Source organism: Papilio machaon, chromosome 19 (genome assembly GCF_912999745.1).
Source record: "Papilio machaon chromosome 19, ilPapMach1.1, whole genome shotgun sequence".
Taxonomy (NCBI): domain Eukaryota; kingdom Metazoa; phylum Arthropoda; class Insecta; order Lepidoptera; family Papilionidae; genus Papilio; species Papilio machaon.
In genome coordinates, this window is record NC_060004.1 from 6,102,940 (window position 1) to 6,124,248 (window position 21,309).

Below are 21,309 nucleotides of genomic sequence, written 5' to 3' on the forward strand. Positions count from 1 at the left end.
TAAACTTGTATAATATTATATTTAAACTGAAATCTCTTTAATATGTTTAAAACATCAATTATCTTGTCTATGTTACCGTTTTCATTGGCAAAACATTTAAAACAGAAACATTTCAGAAACAGAAAGTTTTATCATAGATTAGATGTCGCCTGCGACTCTATCCGCGTGGTATTAAAAAAAACTTAGTAGTCTATGTGTTCTACCAGACTATGTTCTACATCTGTGACAAATTTCATCCAGATTTATTGAGCTGTTCCGGAGATACCTTCAAATAAACATCCATCCATACAAACATTCGCATTTATAATATTTACTAAGACATAAAACTTATAGATGTAGTTTTTTTTTTTTTAAATGATAAAACACTGAGAGAATTTATAACAAAAGATTTCCGAAGTCCTTTTTTTTAACTTTAAATATTAATTGCGAATTATGTATCTATTTTACTAATATTATAAATACGAATGTTTGGATGGATGGATGTTAGAAGATTGTCTTTCATTAGATTGATTGTCAAACTTATTTCTTTCACCGCCCCCTTTGAAAATCAATTATATTTCAGAGCCCCCAAATTTTTATTCAGCCTTAAAACTTAAAAACCACAATTTCATAACTTTAATTAATTTCAATGCCCCCCCATTTTTCGGGCCCCTTAACGACCCCTTCAAGGTTTCAAATGCCCCCAAGGGGGCGTTATCGCCCACTTTGAGAAACACTGGTTTAGATGGATGTTTATTTGAAGATATCTCCAGAAAGGCTCAAAAGATCTAGATTTAATTTGGCACAGATGTAGAACATAGTCTGGAAGAACACATAGACTACATATATTTTTTTTAAATTCGCGGGCGACATCTAATAAGTTACTAAGGTTTAGTTGTTGCTTGATTTAAGAAACATATAAATTCATTAATTTGTAATTTGTCCGTTTTTTTATAATTAATTTGATAATAAAAATGGATAATCAAAATGGTTTTTTTTTACATTAATTTCATAAAAAAATCGATTTTCTATATTTCATAATTGTTAAATTCCTTATGACATCAATGTTTTAAATAAAAAATTAATCTCCATACAAAATAACATACTTCATATGTACAGTCAAAATCTGTTATAACGACATCGAAGGGACTACTCATATTGAGTCGTAAAAACCGATAGTTGTAACAACCGGTGACAGGTATTAATAGGAAAGATATGTAATAAGATTCAGCCAGGACTTTTGATTTTGGTCAATTTAACCGGTATGTTGTTCTAAACGATGTCGCTATAAACGGTTTTGACTGTATTATCAAATTAATACATAAAAAAAACCGGACAAAAACATAAAAAAATTTACAATTTCACGAAAAAACTATAAAATATTTAACACAAATACAATATTTTAATACAATCTTATATATAAATAATAACAATAGGAAGGAAATCCATAAAATATACCAACATTAAAGCAAATAAATCTGACAGAATATTACAATGGACGTAATTTACAAAGATTTTTAAATAATGAAAAAAAAAAAACGAAATTTAAAAAAAATGTCTACATTTAAGTAAATATTTTTATAGTAAATAATATATTTAGTACAAAAAAAAATCCACTTTTGTTTTAAAATATATGAAAACCAACTTTATATAAACTAACAGTTGCCTGTGACTTCGTCCGAATAGTATTAAAAAAATCTAGTAATAAATATAGGTAAAGTCACCCGAAATTAACGTAGCGTTATAGTAAAATAAATCCTTCAAATCAGTCAAATACTTTCAGATACAAACAAACAAATCTTTCTTCTTTATATTAATACAGATCAATAATTTCAGATTAACAAATAATATATAAAATAGTTAGCCTTTAAATTGTTTCTTTCATGAGACATAATAATAAATTAATTAATAACGGCTTAAATCACTTATAATTGACAGCACCGACTTTTGGACCCTTCACGGGCCCATCTTGAGGGCTAGTGTTTATCTTGAAGATAGGACCCCCAACGGGGCTGAAACTAGTCTGTGCCTTCAATTACAAGTTTAGTTAAGTTAAGCTGTTATTAATTAAGTTAGTTGTTTACAAAATTTAACTTTTAATTTAGAAGAAACTATACAATAAAACATTTTTGACTTGACCGATATTAATTAAATCTTAAATCCATATTCAATAGATCTGAGATTAGGGCTAACATCTATATTTCATATCCCTATTAAATTTTTTTTAACTGCACACAGACAAAGTCACGTGCAACAGCTAGTATACTTATGTAATAAAGGTGCATATAAGTATATATAATAAAATTAGTTGCTTTGTCAGTTAGTCCGGTGGCAGATAACTGAATAGTTTGTACTTGTCTCTGATGTATGGCCTTACGTCATCTTTCTGAAAAAATTAGACACACATTTAGAAATAATACATAAAAAAATTAGTATATAACAAATACATAATATAAAAAAAAAGTCAATTAATCATCAACCTGCCCTTTATCTCTATGGAGGGTAGGCACAGTATGTACTACTCCTCCATACATCTCTATCTCTATCAGCCGTCATATCTGAATTTACCCCCTTCTTACACATATCTTTCACACAATCCATACATACATTTTTTGGTCTTCCTCTACCTTTATATCCATCCACATTCAATCACGTTTCTGTTTATATATTTATAATAATTTTCTAAAAATAATTTTTTAAATTTATAATAATTATAAAAATATCATCCGCCATTTTGTAATAACGTCCATCTTGGAATTATTCAATGTACACAATGTATGGAATTTTGTGTACACTTTACACATTTAACCCTTTCATTTGATATCCATATTGAGATTGGTTGTACAAAATTGTCAAACCATTTTGTAAGCATCGATGGTTCATTGGTTAAGCAATTAACTTGCAATCTGCAAGTCTTAGGTTCGAATCCCGTCATATACAAATGTTATTTAATTTACATATATACATTTATCCGACATTCTTAAGATGAAGGAAAACATCGTGATGCAAATATCTGCGAAGAAATTCAATGATATATATAAAGTCAATCCATACTAGGCTGTGGTTGACTATGGCCTAGTCATCCCTAACTTTGGGGTAAATTCCAAACCCTTCAATGGGGACGTATAGTGAAATGATGACGCCATTTTGTAATGACGGCCATATTGAATTTTTTACTACCATACTTTTACTCATCAAGTGCTTTAATCTATATATATAAAAGAAAGTCGTGTTAGTTACACTATTTATAACTCAAGATCGGTCGAACTGATTTAGATGAAAATTGATGGTGAGGTAGCTTAGAACTAGGAGACGGACATAGGAACTTTTTTATCTTGTGTGCATTTTTTTATTCCGCGCGGACGGAGTCGCGGGTAAAAGCTAGTTTGATAATAAATGAAATACTTACTGTAGCAAGATGTTCAAGGAAAGGCAATAGTTTCAGCAGCTCGTTGTCGCTGCGATCCACAAACCAGCTATCTATTGGTATACCATTCTCCAATTGATAACCAAACGCCTGTAAATATTACATTATTTTTTTATATTACAAGGTGGCAAACAAGCGGCCACATAAATTCGCCGAAATGGCGAAGCAACCGCTGCCCATAGACATTCTCAAATGAAAATGCGTTGCCTAACCTCTATCGACGAAGGACACAAAAAGAGAATATTTAACCTTCCTATGCATCTCTTCCATCAAATCCACCTCCCCTTCCCATCCTTTCCTTATAAGAAAAAGGGTGGGAAGGAAAAGGACTAAAATGAGTCCTCCGTCACCACATTCATCAGACTGTACTTGAAATGACTTCCACTTGAGGCGTGTCTTCTGTGAGGTCGTGGTATTTCACTGAGCGAGGACAATTCCTGCAACTGATGTTGTTGCTGACGTCTACCATATTTAAGTTAATTGTCTGAACAAATAATTACTACAACTTTATTTGTACAACTGTAACCTTAAGAGTAATAACTATATTCTTACGATGAAGGAAAACATCGTGATGCTGCACATATCTGAGAAGCAATTCAATAATACATATCAAGGCCCCCCCCACCGAATAACCCCGTAATAGGAAAAATCTAATTTTTCAGAAGCAAAAAACCGTATTTCTTTAATAACTTCATCAATAATTATTGTACAAGAATCTTTTACATACCAAAATAAAGATAATTTTTATAGCTACATTAAATTTAATTTTCATTCATATATTCCGGACGTATTCTGTGCTATGAAGGAAAAATTATAATACCGGATATAAAAAAAATCTGTTTCAATAATGACTTTTTATCTCCGTAATTAACATTAAGAAAAATATAAAAAATTCACTAAGTGTAATAGAACCTTCAGATGTCGAATTCGAGGGAAAACCAAGAACCCGGTAAGAGTGCATTACAGGATTATTCGATGGGAGCGTCAACCCGCACTTGACTCTGGTTGTCTATGGTCTAGTCACCCCTAACTTAGGGTAGACTGAGCCTGAGTGGGGATGTATAGTTAGCTGATGATTTGTGTAAATAAGCCTATTTCCTATTTCTAAAAATCCTGCTATAAATGTAATAATGGTTTGTTTATATCACCTGTGGGCTGTTGTCAACGATGACTGTCTTCCGAAGATCACGACCAAGGATGCTGAGGTCCTTCACATAGTTGCCATTCACCAACAGACAATGTTCTCGGAACAAGCTGTAAGTTATAATTAATCTATATATATAAAAGAAAGTCGTGTTAGTTACACTATTTATAACTCAAGAACGGCTGAATCGATTTGACTGAAAATTGATGGGGAGGTAGCTTAGAACCAGGAAACGGACATAGGATAACTTTTACCCCGTTTTCTATTGTTTTTATTCCGCGCGGACGGAGTCGCGGGTAAAAGCTAGTCTTCAATAAAAAAAAAAATTAAATGAAGAGACATTATTGTCTCCTACTAAAATGTTATGACAACAATGTCATTTATTGTCTATGTATATATTTTGGTACGTTTTAATATTTAAATTAATTATTATAACATGTCGTTTTATAAGTTTGTTTCTTTAATTACTACAGTAAACGATATTTAGGCACTTGCTTCCTTTTTTTTTCAGTGTACATTTCATTGCATATTTAGTTTTATATATTCCTTATGCTAAATTACAGTAGTGAGTTCTTTATATGGTTATATGTTTTTTTTATTCTTTATTACTAAAAAAAATTAAAAAGTCCATGTTTAAAGCCTTTAAAAGTAAAATTTTTGGATAGGTTTTTAGAATTTTTTTTATTAAAAAAAAAAAAAAAAAGTATTTACAACCTCAAAAGGTAATAGGTAAAATTAATTTGTTTGTATGTTTCAATTCAAATATTTAAATTCTTTTGACGGCTGACCTTAACCCAGTTCCCTCCCATTTATCCCTCTGCACACCAATTTACATTAAGTTCTACATAACTTATAATATGAATTGCCAAGTTATTTAAGTAATATAATAAGTTATAACATACCGATACTTGATCCATCTCCGGGCTGGATCGAGCAAGTTTAGCAGACGGTCAGCGTAGACTCGTTTGCTGGCCGTGAACAGGATCACTTCGTATGTACGAGACACACGGGACAAGAATTCCGCGAAATGTGGCCGAGTACGTACGAAAACCTACGAATACATACATACATACATTTCAAACAATCACATCGGTTATTGAGACAGTAATCGTTGTCCAAAGATAACAATGTTTTGGACCAAGGATTCCCAAACTTAAAGCATTGTTAATTCTCACTCTGTCTTCTATTGACCTAAGTCAGAATTAATAATAATAATTGATCTTAAAAGTAGGTAATTTGACCATGGGGGGTCTGAGGTAACGGTTCATTTTGGAAAAGGGGGTCACTTGTCCAAAATAGTTTGGGGATCCCTGTTTTAAACTAAGATATTTGGCCTCATAAACCAACTATTAATGTCGAATTGAAATTTTTATTTTTCCTTTTTTGACTATTTCTAGGAAACAAAAGATTTATAACCTTGGATAGAATCTTTTCACTAGAAAATTGTTAAGTTGTAAGTTGTGCTGTTCTCTTTTACTTAACACTCAATCTTTTTATAAGGTAATAACGAAGCTACCTCTGCCCGTAGATATCCGTAATTGCAGATGCATTACCTACTCTTAGTCGACGGAGGAAGGGAATAGAATATTTCCCCTTCCTATGCGTCCATTCCTTCGTCAACTACATTTCTCTTTCCCATCTTTTCCTTATAAGAAAGAGTTGTTAAGGAAAAGAAGACTTAAATAAGCAAGTGCTGGAATAGCTTTAACAATAGAAAGATATTTGTTGAAAGAAAACTGTAATGTAATATAGAAGTAGATTAAAGCAACCCCAAAAGCTAGATATTAGATTAGGCAGGTATTGTGATGGCACAGATTGTTGTATGACCGTGTATGTGTGGTGGAAGGAGGGGGATATACTGACCGTGTATCTGCAGTCCTGGAAGAGAACAGGGAAGTGGAAGCTGGCATCGGGCAGCTCCTGCAGCGAGCAATGCACCAGAGTTTCATCCAGATCCAGCACCTGAACACATACCAACATATTTCAAATTATTTATACAAAATTTTATACATCAAACTAGCGATAGCCCGCGACTTTGTCTGCATGATAATAAAAAAGAAGCCTATAATAAGACCACATGTATCCACTACCTTTCCATTAAAGTCCTGTCAAAATTGGTCTACCCATTATGGATATTACCCAAACACATCCTTGCGGACAAACATACAAATAGACGGACAAAAATTAAAAAAGCAAATACATTATATGTATGAAATATGTTTTTTTTTTGGAATTGTTCCAAACAGTTCTTTGGATTAAACAGCAATATACAGTCTAACTCACATGTGATTGACAGCACTGACTAGTTTCAGACCCGTTGAGGGTCCATCTTCCTCAAAATAAACAATCGCCCTGATGATGAACCCACAACGGGTCCGAAACTAGTCGGTGCCGTCAATCACATTTGAGTTAAACCATTCTTAATTAATTAATTATTATGTCTCACGAAATTTTAAACAATCTATATATATATAGTCAGAAAGTCGTGTTAGTTACACTATTTATAACTCATAAGCTTAGAACTAGGAGACGGACATAGGAACGTTTTTTATCTTGTGTGCATTTTTTTTATATTCCGCGTGGACGGAGTCGCGGGTAAAAGCTAGTTTAATATACAGTGTGTAAGATGTGTTAAAACTTACAAGACTGAAGTCGGGGCTGGTCCTGGTCTTGAGAGGTAATGCAGGGTATCGAGCTCGTAGTGCACGAGTTGACACACTCTCCAACGGTGGCAACTGACACCAAAAGATGTTATATTACTGTCTAATGTTCTTAAATGTAATCATATTTAATACTAAGTTATATAGAAATTGAGATATATTTATCACAAATTAAACATAAATTGTTAACTTATTTGTTTGTATGTTAACTTTGTTCATAATCAACCTGCCTTTATCTCTATGGAGGGTCGGCACAGTATGTACGTCTTCATACATCTCTATCAGCTGTCATATCTGAATTTACCCCCTTCTTACGTATATCCTCTTTCACACAATCCATCCATACTTTCTTTGGTCTTCCTCCACCTTTATATCCATCCACATTCAATCTCATTGCTTTTTTGTTTATATGTAACTTTGTTAAGTTAATTATTTGAATAACTTCATTTCGTGTAATTTAAAAACTGTTCATCTGATGCTTTGGAAACTTATATGAATATTTTAATTAAATATTTACAAATTATATAAACCAACTGTAAATTGTGTTTGTTTCAGCTCTATACATTTTAATACAACATCAATAGAATGTAGTAGAATGAAGAAATTAATTAGTAAACTATGTGTTCTTCCAGACTATATTCTATATCTTTTTTTTATATATTACAAGGTGGCAAATGAGCAAGCGGCCGCATGAATTCGCCGAAATGGCGAAGCGACCGCTGTCCATAGACATTCACAATTGCAGATGTGTTGCCCACCCTCAATCGAAGAATAAGGAAACGCACAAAAAGATTTAACCTTCCTATGCATCTCCTCCATCAAATTCACCTCCCCTTCCCATCCCTTCCTTACAAGAAAAGGATGAGAAGGGGAAGAGGACTAAAATGAGTCCTCCATCACCACACTCATCAGACTGTAGTTGGAATCACTTCCACTTGACGTCTGTCTTCTGTAAGGTCGTGATATTTCACTGAGCGAGGACAATTCCTGCAATTTCGTGATCTATTAAGACATTAAGGAGATACCTTCAAACATCCATCCATCCAAACATTATATTATAATATTAGTAAGATAATTTACCTGTTTAATAAATAGATAGGGATCAAATGCGTCCACCCAGGAGGATATCTGCTCACAGTCTACTCGGTTGCCACAAGAAGATATCACATCCAGACCTTCCTCCTAACAATATAACAACTAATATACTACAAAATTTTATTTAACTATAGTTCAATTTAATTGAAATTAAAAATTATAACAAACCTATCTAAATAATCTATTTTTATAAGGCTTTAATTATGGACGTATAAAAAATAGAGATGTTTATTTCAACAATTTAAACTACAAAATAAATTCATAGACAATAAATGACATTGTCAAGCAGACAAAAAGTGTAAATATCATTTATCATTAAATTTGACTCTACAATAAACTATATTTCTTTGAAACAATTTGATTTCTCAGCATACAAGTATAAGAAAAGAAAAAAAAATCCTATTTCTGTATTGTATATCTGCAACCGGCTTGTCAGTCAATTTTCAATATCTATATATATAAAAGAAAGTCGTGTTAGTTACACTATTTATAACTCAAGAACGGCTGAATCGATTTGACTGAAAATTGGTGGGCAGGTAGCTTAGAACCAGGAAAAGGACATAGGATAATTTTTACCCCGTTTTCTTTTTTTTATTCCGCGCGGACGGAGTCGCGGGTAAGATAGTTTTTTTTAAATCTGATAAAAAAATATGTAATTTTTTAATGTTTTTCAAAAACGTTTTAAGTGAACATATAAAAAAAAAACTTACCTCAACATTGGCAGATTGGTCATCATGACAGACCATACTAGGATCATCAGGTACAATTTCTGTGCCATTCTGTAAAAAAAAAAAAAACAATTTGAAAAAAAAAAGAATCATAATTTTTTTTTTTCGTAATCAAAATATTCTCTAGGAAATTTGAACATCAATAATTCTTTGAACACAATTAACTTACCCAACCCGCAGCTTCTGCGACAAGACTCTGACTGATCTCAGCGAGGAAACCGGTACTAGGGCTCCGTGCGGACAACGCCTCCAGACTCTCTATAGCTGTGCCCTGTGTGTCCGTGCATGTGGAGGAGATCTCGCACTCCGGGTCGCGCACATATCCATCTTGCTCCAACATTGACACAAAGTCCGGCTGTGTTACAATATTGGCTTACTGTGAGTTTTTGTTAAAACACATGTAGAAAAATTTACAATACTGCTTAATAATTAACAAATTTTTGTCAAAATTCGGTTTACTTTTAAGAGCCGCTGTCTCAAGGGTACAAGATGCCTTAATGATCGCCGACCTTTGAAAGAAGATGGCACTATAAGAAGAAGTAGAAATGTTCCAAAATGGTCACTTAAGTTGTTTTTAATTTTCATTCAGTTGTAATATGACAAGTTTACATCAATGCACACTTTTTTTTAATTCTTATTTAAAAAAAACACTAAGAAAGAGTTATTCAATAATAATTTTAAAATTAGTAGATAGTTTTTATTTAATATATTTAATCTTTAATTAAAAAAACATATATGTACCTGCACATATTTATCTCCATTGGTTAGGAAATTGGTGCAAACATCTAAATCATCAGTGGTAGACGTTGGCTGATACATCTCTAAGTCATTGCTGGACTTCCTTCGTTTCATCAGTCTTTTATCCACAGAGTTCTTCCGAGGCAACTTCTTTTCATCATCTTTCTCCGTAGTCATCACCCTAGCAGCTTTATCAGCTAAGAAGTTTATATCCTCATCATCAGCTGGTAGTCTTTCGTTGATCAAACCCGCACATTCTGCTATAGCCATGAAGTCATTTAGACAATCATTTGGCAAACATAGCTCTGAAGACTCTACTTGAGTTTCTGAGTCAGAATCTTCTTTCACCAAGTCATTTGTAGTTGTATGTGGTTCATACATTGTAACGTCATCGTCTACGCTACTCCAGTTATTTTGTTCCGGAACAAGTGGCTCCTTGGCTTTACATTTCTTTTTAGGACTTTCCTTCGTAGCATTCAATGCTGATTTAACTTTCTGAGATGGTATTCCCAATTGACGTACTTTACGTATTGGTGAACTATTCAATGATGCAGATTTGTCAGTCTTATCAATCCGTCTTGTTTTACGGGGTGATATAGTTGCGGATACAACATCTGAACGAACCATCTCCCTGTTGAGAGAACTGTGACGTAGCTGAACACCTTTCGTTGTGCGCACATCATTTCCTTTTATTTTAGACGTTGTTGACACTTTCTCATTTTGCATTGATTTTGTTGTTTTCACCAAACTCGACGACACATCCTTCATAGAGTTCCGTACCACCGTCTGGAAGATCGGTTTCTTGGGACCATCATCTTTAAGCTTTTGCTTCTTGTTTAACACTTGCCCTGATCTTTCCATGATTGCTGTTTTAATCCTTGCTGGCTTAGTTTTTAAATTTCTTTTAGGATGTCCGATAGATAGCAGAGACCCGCTAAGTTGGACAGACTCATTTCTAGCCGCCGTACGCCTTAAAATATTCTTCCAAGTTGATGAATCTTTAAATTTTCGAGTTTTAGTGGTTTTGGCCTTCTTTATAATTGGGAGCGGTCGCTCCCTTTTTCGACTTCTTAGCCGCATCGCAAGTTAAATAGCCTACTTAACCTGAAATACCTCAATTCATAAGTAAGACAACATAAACATAGAAAATATGTTTAGATGACTCTAATCAACACTCACATGAACTCTCTCTTTTTACCAAACAATATGCCCCGAATATTGAAAATGCAATAGTATTGAAAGGAGACATATCATTTTTCAAATTCAGTTTTACGAAGAACTTCACTTAAACTGTTTTTCTTAGATGACAAAATGGTTTATTTCGTTCGCTCCTAAAAATCGGCGCGGCAAAAATCTTCGCGCCTTTTTTTTTACAAAACTGTTTTCTACAGTTTTACACTGTATTGGATATTGATTTAATTAAATAAATGACTTAAAGATTATTGCTTCAAATCAAGACACAATTTATCGACGGGAAACGAAAATAACTTTAACAAACGTGAAAATAGAAAAGCGGCACTGGTACATTATTGATTTATGCGCCAATCAGCAGAAATATATCTTTTGAATTAATGTTAGGTTTATGATTAATATTATCACTGTACTAATGAAATCACTGATTTGTTAGCTAAGTTAGCATTTAAATCGACATTACATGATGGATTTAGTTGCGGAACACAAAGCTAAACAAATGTCAAAATGGCGGACACTCTCCTATTTTCTGCTTGATTTGGTTTTGGCTGTAGATGGCGTACTTTTCGCAGCGCATGCGTTTTGTCATTGCTCAAATCAAAGAAAAAAAGTCAATAAGAAATACATCATTAAGATTATAAAATAATTATTTAGCTTTAGCTTTTCACATTCAATTTATGTTGTTATGTGGTTTTACATTTGGGAAAATGTATTAAGATTTTATTTTCATATTTTCAATATTCACCAAAAAATGAAAATTAAAAATTCAGACTGGCTTTATGGCAGGTATACTTTTATTGATTTATTGGTTGCCCTTCAGAAAAATTAAAAAAACAATTTGAATGTTATTTTTGTTGTCGGTTGATTTTAATTTTAAGTAGTGAGTTATAGTTATCATTAAGTAAAAGTTAGTAAAAGTAAACGGAAAGTTCGTGTAGAAGATATAACAAACGTTTTTGTATATTATTTGTAACGCAAAATGTCAACTAAATCATTTAATTCCAACAAAGGCGAAGTACGATCAAGTTTATTAAACATAGTACGATAGCTGATAATAGTATCAAACAGTACCCAAATCTGATGCAAAATTTCTCATTGCAGAATACGGCTGAACTAATGCAAGAAATAGAAGGCGTACGTGCTATGAACGAAAGTTTACGCGCCTATTTGAACCATGTTCGGACATTCAAAAAAAATCTTACGACTCTGAATGAAAATTGTAAACAACTTACGAATATAAACGAGCAATGGATGGACATGAATCGTATAATGAAGAAATAACTAAGTAGTATGTGTCAATTGAATCCTAATATTAAAATATCAAGTCAATCTATAACTGTAGCAGGACACAAAATATGTGTGGTACATAAAGGGACATATTTTCTAGTGTTATTTAAAGAATATGGTTACTTCTTTTATTCTAATTATACTATAATGTGATATAAACTTAAATTTTAAGGTTAATTAACAAAAAAAAAATGAATGTTTTCATCTGAACTTAAAATTTATTGTATTCTCTTCTATAAGTATTTTCTATGTAAAATATTTGCATAATGTATTTAACAACTTTAAGCACAAATGGATAGAGACTAGAGATTATTTATGGGGCTTGAAAAATCTAGTAGTAATATTGGAAACAAATTAAAACAAGAGTTATTGTTGAATGGTTTTATTATGTTCATTGAAAGTTATATAAAGTCTGTATATTCTGCAACAGAAGTAGAATCAACACCGGGGTGAAATGTTAGGTAGAATAATTCCCCTCTATCATGTTCTCTTTGGATCCAGTCTTTGGAGGGTTTTTTTCTGGAATAAAATAATTCACTTATTAGACTAATATTTAAATTTCATAGGAGGAGAGGTTTTGTGGATATACTCCTTATTGGGGAGAATCCAACATAACTACTTAAATTCTGGTGTGAAGATTATGCAAAGCATTTCCCTCGGAAATACTGATGTTTAGCTTATAAAATGTGGTAAGAGTTCAAGGATAGTAATTGAATATAAAGTTTTACTGACTTCCAATTTTACTGAAAAATGACTGAATTGAAAGATTCTTCATTACGTTCCGTCATCGTTTTTTTTTTAATTTTTTCAATTATTAAATATTATAACAAAAGACTTGGCGGGTCTGAAACAGCTTGCGTTATACTGACTAACAATTGCACTGTATGATCGCCAACAGAGAAAACAACAGCGATGTGAAGGAAAACGCATCACAAGTTAACTCATGACCGAAAACAATGTTTTGTAATCTAACATTTTCTGCGCCAGGAAATTTCGCTGCCAGTTCACTTTAATACAATCAAATTACTTAATACAGCAAGGGAATAAAAGATTATTTTGTCAAAATCCTAGCACATCTCATTTACTTCAGTACTGTTAAATATACTCGTACTTATCAGTTATTTTGAATATTTGATATTCTTTGTCTTTCTAAAGTGAATTAAGTTAAAAACTAATATTCTTACCAATCATGCATATGGAGTATTGCGGAGTATCACAGGACATGCCATAGACCAAACCGTTGAGATGGTCCTGACGGTCCAGGTTCAGGCATGGGTTGTCCATGGAGAACTCCTCGTCCAGCCATGGTAGCATCTGGTAACATTAAAATCAAATATTGTAACTTTTTCATTAACGTCTAGTATCAAATGAGGTTTATTAAATCAAAATTAAGCTATTCAGAGAAAAATTGGATTTTATTTATCATCATCAGCTCACTATACGTCCCCACCAAAGGGCTCAGAGCCTACCCCAAGTTAGGGGTGTAGGCCATAGTCAACCACGCTGACCAAGTGCGGGTTGACTTCACACATATCATTGAATTTCATCTAAGATATGTGCAGCATCCCGATGTTTTCCTTCACCGTAAGAACGTCGGATAAATGTACATATTATGTAAATCGAAAAACACATTGGTACATGGCGGGATTCGAACCCAGGACCTGCAGATTGCAAGTCAAGTGCTTAACCAGAGCCACCGACGCTCTTATTATATAATCTATGCTTAAATTTAAATAATGAAGGGTGAAATATGAAAAAGGGTATGGATGTTAAGCATCGTAACTATATAAGATAATAGATTTGTTTCTAGTGATACCATACCTTGTTGTCTTGAGCAGAAATTCATCTCAACGGCCTATTTGAAATTTTACTTACATATGAAGAGCTATCAACTTCAGGTTGGGAAGTAATATCTTGGTATGTAGAAGTATCTGAAGTCATCCTCTCAGGTCGAGTGGCAATCTTGTGATGATGGCAGGGAGTCCCCGGGTCCAGTGTGCGGTGATCCGCATGCTGTGGGCATTGGGGAAGCCAATGTCCAGCAGAGAACTGATACAAACAGATGATGGTGGTGATGATGATAATAATGACTTACGAAAGACGCGAACAAGGCTTCCCCTTCGCTCTTGGAGTCTGGGATCCTCTTGCCGGTGATGGGGTTCTGCCAGGCGTACGTCACCAGGTCCGAATTGGGGTCCTTTGTCATGTTCAGACGGCCGGAGATCCAAATGTGTTCAACGGCTAAATATTTTAAAACAATAAGTTAATTTAAACTAATTATTTTGATGATGTTATAATTAACGTAATTATTTTGATTTTTTTTTATATATATATTTCATACATTTTTATTAGTTGAAATTCAGAACTAAATGGTGTCGTTTCTTGGTTATATAATCTGAAAATAGATGGCGCTATTTCATTTTATCCTGACATTAATTGGTGCTGCTTTAGTCTTTTTACGATTCTGCACTAGATGTCGGTAGGTGCTTATAGTTCAACATTTGATCGCCAGGTGGCAGTACTCAGCTTTCCAACAGCTACATCTTTTGGACACTAGATGGCGATCCGTATGACTGAATCACTCACGTTCATCCTTGTTTTCCCCCATGACGAGGAGTAACTGCACCAGAATTTCGTTGCTGTCAATACTGGCGAGCGTTCCGTTCAGCTTGAGACAGTTCTCGTAGGCGTGCTGCCAGTAGTACAGCTGACGCACCAATACGTAATAATAGTTGTCATCGCTAGGGATTGGTATCGGGCGTCGCATACCGGGTACGCCTGCAAACATACGTCCAACAGAAAATATAAAATTATTTATTAATTATTGTTAAATATATTTCAATGATAGAAATAAAAATAATGTAATTTCAAATCTATCATTGCCGTGCAAATGTTAATATCCGTTGTTACATTACATCTAGTATCTATAATCTAATATTAACGCTACTCGTGCACAATAACATGAGATCTGAGCACAGTGACGTCATAGCAGCGTTCTTATACACCCTTATACTGAGAGTAAGACGCTTGACGGAGTACTTCTCATGTGACTGCGCATTAGTAGCATAGTGTCCTTAGTATTTGCGCAAACATAGACACTATTTTTATACTTTCCTCCAATCTACATAACAAACGAATTAAGATTGACATAAAAACGACTCCGATATGTTCTACGAGTAACTAGACGAGTCTACTGCACAGGATATATAACAGTGCCTTAGGTATTCGCGCAAACACACAGGCACTCACTCTCGTCCGGTGGCCCTAACTCGAGGTAATGCGCGCGCGCAATCATCGCCTCTGAGGGCCTGTACAAACCAGTCAGATCTGAAAATAAACGCTAAACTGTACAACTAACATCACGTAACATGTCTGTAATTAACAACGTAACTGTGAGGTTTCCATTGTCAACACTTTTGTTTTAACATTGTCATCCTCGTCATTCTTTTAAAATAAGTAGCCACAATATTTTAATACAAAGGTAAAGACAGTGAATTCTATATATATAAAGTTGTAAAACAAGTGCACAATAACAACATTGACAATACCTATCATATGACGAACCTAAAAATGTAATTGACTACTTTTAGAAACAAACTCTTTTTATTAACGATATTGTGACGTCTTCACACTATTGTTAAGTACAAGCGAGCTACTTCTAACTACAAAGGAATATAAACAAACATTTGTATCTCGTTCAATGAAAACTATATAAACTGTGGACTTGCCACAATTTACATATTATTTTTGTTACATTATAACAATAATGTAATCTTACTTTTGTAGCAAATGAACTGCATCCTCCGCTCGCAGCGCGCCTCTAGGAACACTGGATCGTTGGTCGTGTGCCGGTCCAGCTGCAGACAACCACTCTGCTTTATCGTAGACCTATCTCTGATATAACACAATATAGAAATTAGTATTTACTAGCTTTTACCCGCGACTCCGTCCGCGCGGAATAAAAAAAAATAGAAAACGGGGTAAAAATTATCCTATGTCCGTTTCCTGGTTCTAAGCTACCTGCCCACCAATTTTAAGTCAAATCGATTCAGCCGTTCTTGAGTTATAAATGGTGTAACTAACACAACTTTCTTTTATATATATAGATTTGTAAGGATGTTAAATTTATTAAAATCAATTTAAATCAGCAGATATCCAAACATTGATGCTGAGTTTCTGAAATCAGAATCGCCATTTAAAACATATTGTTGACTGTCTTGTCAAAGTTAATGACAAGGATGACGATATGTTTATACAGAGATTTTGGTGTCGCAATCCCAGAAGCAATCCTTTAAAGTAAATTTCAAACGAAATCTGCACTTAGTGATTTTGTGTAATCGTTCTACCCTTAAGTGTCGCAGTGTTAGGTGGAGAGTAGGTACATTACATCGAACTCTACCATCGCCTATCCTTATTACAAGCCACATTTTCGCTTCACAATGTTCTATTTATATTACCTCATGGGCGGCCAGATGTCGGACATCATGTCAGTGTAGGTGGTCATCTGGAAGATGCTAAGACCGGAGTCGATCCACGTCCAATGACCCAGGTTACCCTTCGCGCCCACCCATGCGCTCTCGATACCTGCGCACACACATGTTTAGAAGAAGAAAATTTTGTAGTGAAGAACTTTGATGGAACACATGGACGTAAACTTTTTGGTGTCAAATTTCAAAAGAGGTACTTAAAATAAGACAATATGGAATAAAAAAACAGATTAATTGTTGCCATTATTAAAATTGAAATCTTAATTTTTCTAATTTAAGAAAAAAAACTTACTCGGTCTAGCCTTCAACATGCTCAGTCCTAATTTCCTTAAGCACCGCATTGAACCGATGTTTGCTAACCTACGAATAACACAAAATTAACACTCTGTTTTTCGAGGTTCTTTTAGTCTCACTCTATCTTATTCTTTTCTTCTTAGTTGTAGAGAAGTTGTTTGCAAGTGGAAACGAGGAGTAGTAAGGCTTTTTTGTACTAGGCCAGTATTTAGTAACTAAACGTGTCTGAACAACGAAAATTTAATCGATTAGAGAAGCACATTATTTAGTCGAGCCAATTCGATTTTTGGACGAGTAGCGCTTCCTACCACTTCTCGCAGCTTACTCGCTCAACTACTAAACAAATCCGAACTCGTAGGTTTTATCATTGTCGAGTTGCAAAACACCACTCATTTTTGTACTCTACTTTTTTATATTACGAGTATAAGCTGGCAAACGAGCAAGCGGTCACCAGAAATAGCAAAGTGAGAGCTGTCCATAGACATCTGCAATTGAAGATGTTGCCTACTGCGACAATAGACACGATTTTTGGGCAGTAGAGAATATTTTAGTTACCATCATACTTGATACTCGACTTAAAATACTAGCTTAGTGTGAACTATAAGTACTTACGACATCTTCTTTACGACGCAGAAGGCGGCTGCCTGGTGCCAGTTGAGCCGGCCGTCGTACACGTGGTAGAGACCTGTGCGGCAGCGCACCGTGCGCAGCTCCTGCACCGCCACGTCCTGCTTCGCGACTAAATACAACATTACATATGTTAATGGAAAGTTTTATTTTAACAGCCCTAGTGATCGCTTTAGTTGCACCGTCCTAGGGATGCCGAAATACAGAGACAAGAAAAGCAAAAAGGCTTTTCTTTATAAATTGTTGTAACGTTTTATTTTCAATAATTTAACTTCCCATAAATAGATTGTTAAGTATAATGGCAGAATTAAACTAAACACTCTACAAGGTACACTCATTGTATACATCGAAGTGTCTCAATTGCAATGGTGTCCGTTTATTGTGTCAAAGGCAAAGATTAACTTTGTATCACTACATCAGACGAATAAGTACATAAGTGTTAAATCTTACCTCTCTCGCAGACAAAGGGTCGCTCCAGCTGACAGGAGAGGTCTAGGAAGACGGGTTTGTCGTGTTGCACGCGCTCTAAAGCCACGCAGTCAGCGCCGCCCTCCGGCACAGGCACGTGCGTGCGGTTCAGCCACTGGTTAACCATTTAAGTTATTATAGCTTATAAAAATTTATAAACAAGGTGTTATTAATAAATATTGTTATCTTTAAATACGGAATTTCTTTTTTTATAATTTGTAAAACTGACCAAAGGGTAGTGCCTAACGGCATTTTCGTCCTTTTCGTTCTTAAGTATGTCGGCGGCGGTGCGGCGCAGCTCAGAGCCGCGGCTCCAGCGGTAGCCCTCCGGATCCTCGCTTGACCCCCGCCGTGCGCCCACCCACACTGCGTCTACATCTGTATACACAGCCTCGTTATATATACTACTGCTAATAGTTTTTTTTTTTAATTAAATAATATTAATTCTATATACATACTAGCTGTCGCCCGCGACTCCGTCCGCGCGCAGTTAAAAAAACTTAATAGCGGTATGAAAATTAGATAGCCGATTCTCAAACCTACTGAATACGCATATAAAATTTGGTAAAAATCGGTAAAGCCGTTTCGGAGGAGTGCGGTAACTAACATTGTGACATGGAAATTTTATTCTATATACATATTTAAAAATGAATCTCTATTTTCCTCCGTCATCGTATCATGTATGAACGGATGGAATAATGTCCCTTTTCTGTTGTGTTTACTATTGATAAAATTAAAGAACTTAGGTTAGGTTAATAAGAAATTATACAATAATTAAGTAAAAGACGTCTGTCGGGTATGCTAGACATTGATAAAAGGGTTATTACCTAATTGGGATTCCGATAACGCCTCTGCAAGGAAATCGGCTTTTTCCTTTGTGTCCAGTGTAGCCAAATTTCCATTATGGTGTCCTCTGTAATATTTAAAGTGTGGGTTTACACTGGCGACACACTTGTTTACATTACAACAAAATTGTCATCAAAGTGTCACAGCAGTGGAATTTCACGGTAATAGGTTACAGTCAGATACAGTTCTTAAATGACGATATATTTCAAAATGGACTTTATAGTTAAGGTTGACACAAAACAATAGAAATTGCATATATCTAATGTAACCTTATTGTTTAACATGATTATTTGCAATGTTTTAAATAAACTATCACGCTCGTCACACAGAGAGGTAGGCAGGATTATAGAATTTCCATTTTACTTCTTCCACATTGAGTGGTCAACTTTTTAAACCAAAAAATATTTAGTTCTTTGTCGAATTAATTACCTATTAGTTTTTTTTGTAATCTCTGATGGCAAAGAATCCAAGATTAAGATATATGTATCTGATAAAGAATGACTTTATTCTATTGACATAAGTATTGCATTTAACAGATACAGTTTCGTCTGTGTGTACTTACTGGCACAATATCTTGGCGTTCTCCCAATTGACAGGTAAGTTCTGAATGAGATACTCCTTGTCTTTGAAGATATAAGTCTCCCAATTCTGAGAGAATTCGTGCGGAACTGTAATTATAATAAACTAGTCAATTATATATTTTTTTTAATTGAAATGTGAATGATCGGTTCACCTGATTCTAGGCGTTTGCCGCTATTTATTTAGTTGATATAAGATTTCTATGTATACAAAACATTTGGTTTATAACCGTGTTTGTCCATTGCAGTTTTGTAGGTGTATTTTGGCAGTGGTATCTAACGGTTACATGCCACAACTGACTTTCTACAAATCTTACTGCCGCATACAGAGTTTTTATGGTTACTAAAGGAGTCATATGTTCAAGAGACTAGAGTGCTCCTGTGGTATTCGGATGACAATATGATAAATTCCTTTTAAACATAAGTAATGACATGGCATTGTTCGCAGATATGCTTTAAAAATAACAGGGATACGTAACCATAAAAAATCTGCCAAGTACAAACATATTAAGAAAAAAATTTTAGTTGCCAACCAAAATGCGAAATTATAGCTTTTTTAATTGTCATATAATTTTAACTAAAGTTTAATAATATTAAATAAACTTTTGCTACGTCTGTTAATTGATTGAATATAAGTGGGTACTTAAAATTTTGCGTGTGTAAAAATGTGCTGGACTTTTTGTGGGTTTCCATTGCCGAAACACCTGTACAAAACATTTTATGTCAGTATTTTAAGAAAGAATAAGAGGAAAGTCAATATATTTTGGATAGGGTTTTGGGCCGTGGAAATCCACTTGTCCAAATATCTAGTAGAGAAAACTAGTAGCAAATCAAGTAACTAATATATGTAGTATTAAAATATGTTATCTAGTATTAAACATATTAAGATTACTGATTAACTAGTTTTAAAACCTTTTTTGATGTAAATGAAAAACATAGTATGATTTTTCTATCAAAGGTGCAAAGAGTTTGGCAAAATCCTTATAAATAACTAGCTTTCGCCCGCGACTCCGTCCGCGCGGAATAAAAAATAGAAAACGGGGTAAAAATTATCCTATGTCCTTTTCCTGGTTCTAAGCTACCTGCCCACCAATTTTCAGTCAAATCGATTCAGCCGTTCTTGAGTTATAAATAGTATAACTAACACGACTTCCTTTTATATAATATATAGATAGATATGATATATAGAAATTATTAAACTCAAATGTAAGCATAGAGTCAAAAAATATAGCTCAAAAGCCTAAGTCAACGCATATAGCTCATAAAAGCATGTATAGTTTTCTGCGAGATCACACAATTTAACACAGTGAAAATAATATAAAATAACACAACATACAACCTCTGTACTGTTCCCTGTAACTGGCACGACACAATGTTATGAAAGAAAAAATAATTAATATTTTAAATTTGGAACACATGTTTGATTGTTGAATGCACTGCGTTCGGTTCGGTTCGTACAACTAACTGACTTTGGCACAGGTGCAGGATAATATAGTTTTCTGGAATGTATAGACGCTTATTGAAATCGAAGAACAATAGTTTATAGGTAATGAAAAGGATGGTAATTCTCATAACAAAAGATGAAATCTTCTTGATTTAATTGTATACAGGATGTACTTAACTCAAAGTATCTTAATAAGATTAAAATTTTATAAATTGTATCGTACATTGATAAATATTTTGTTCGTTTTATGGAAAAGGTGCAAGTAGTCTTTTGATAAACTAACTCCAGATAATGTAAGAGAGCAAAGTCTAGTCTT

The 21,309-nt window shown here is 34.1% G+C and overlaps 2 protein-coding genes across 2 annotated transcripts; both read right to left on the reverse strand.

The window, feature by feature from the left end:
* Positions 1-2,120: 2,120 nt before the first annotated feature.
* On the reverse strand, positions 2,121-11,478 carry LOC106709495. Its single transcript, XM_045682499.1, has 11 exons — positions 10,951-11,478; positions 9,775-10,875; positions 9,203-9,388; positions 9,016-9,084; positions 8,291-8,392; positions 7,193-7,285; positions 6,414-6,512; positions 5,453-5,601; positions 4,555-4,660; positions 3,389-3,496; positions 2,121-2,365 (listed from the first exon to the last, which is right to left on the reverse strand). The coding sequence occupies exons 2-11, from the start codon at positions 10,849-10,851 to the stop codon at positions 2,300-2,302; spliced, it is 2,055 nt and encodes a 684-aa protein (XP_045538455.1). The 5' UTR covers positions 10,852-10,875; positions 10,951-11,478; the 3' UTR covers positions 2,121-2,299.
* Positions 11,479-12,509: 1,031 nt separating this feature from the next.
* On the reverse strand, positions 12,510-20,989 carry LOC106709526. The gene is made up of 13 exons (XM_045682562.1): positions 20,889-20,989; positions 19,534-19,639; positions 18,953-19,038; positions 18,355-18,503; positions 18,108-18,240; positions 17,643-17,769; positions 17,029-17,096; positions 16,707-16,833; positions 16,028-16,143; positions 14,836-15,027; positions 14,345-14,490; positions 13,434-13,563; positions 12,510-12,768 (listed from the first exon to the last, which is right to left on the reverse strand). The coding sequence occupies exons 1-13, from the start codon at positions 20,965-20,967 to the stop codon at positions 12,707-12,709; spliced, it is 1,521 nt and encodes a 506-aa protein (XP_045538518.1). The 5' UTR covers positions 20,968-20,989; the 3' UTR covers positions 12,510-12,706.
* Between the last annotated feature and the right edge of the window lie 320 nt (positions 20,990-21,309).

What these genes read in the sequence shown, in the direction of transcription:
- LOC106709495 (XM_045682499.1), bottom strand. Translation starts at nt 10,851, where the DNA reads ATGCGGCTAAGAAGTCGAAAAAGGGAGCGACCGCTCCCAATTATAAAG. An exon ending in CCAGCCCCGACTTCAGTCTT is followed by an intron (nt 6,513 to 7,192) that starts GTAAGTTTTAAC and finishes GTATGTGTTCAG; the next exon opens with GTGCTGGATCTGGATGAAAC. An exon ending in TCCAGGACTGCAGATACACG is followed by an intron (nt 5,602 to 6,413) that starts GTCAGTATATCC and finishes ATGTATTCGTAG; the next exon opens with GTTTTCGTACGTACTCGGCC.
- LOC106709526 (XM_045682562.1), bottom strand. Translation starts at nt 20,967, where the DNA reads ATGTGTTCCAAATTTAAAATATTAATTATTTTTTCTTTCATAACATTG. An exon ending in GTTATCGGAATCCCAATTAG is followed by an intron (nt 18,504 to 18,952) that starts GTAATAACCCTT and finishes CTGTGTATACAG; the next exon opens with ATGTAGACGCAGTGTGGGTG. An exon ending in GGGGGAAAACAAGGATGAAC is followed by an intron (nt 14,491 to 14,835) that starts GTGAGTGATTCA and finishes TAAAATATTTAG; the next exon opens with CCGTTGAACACATTTGGATC.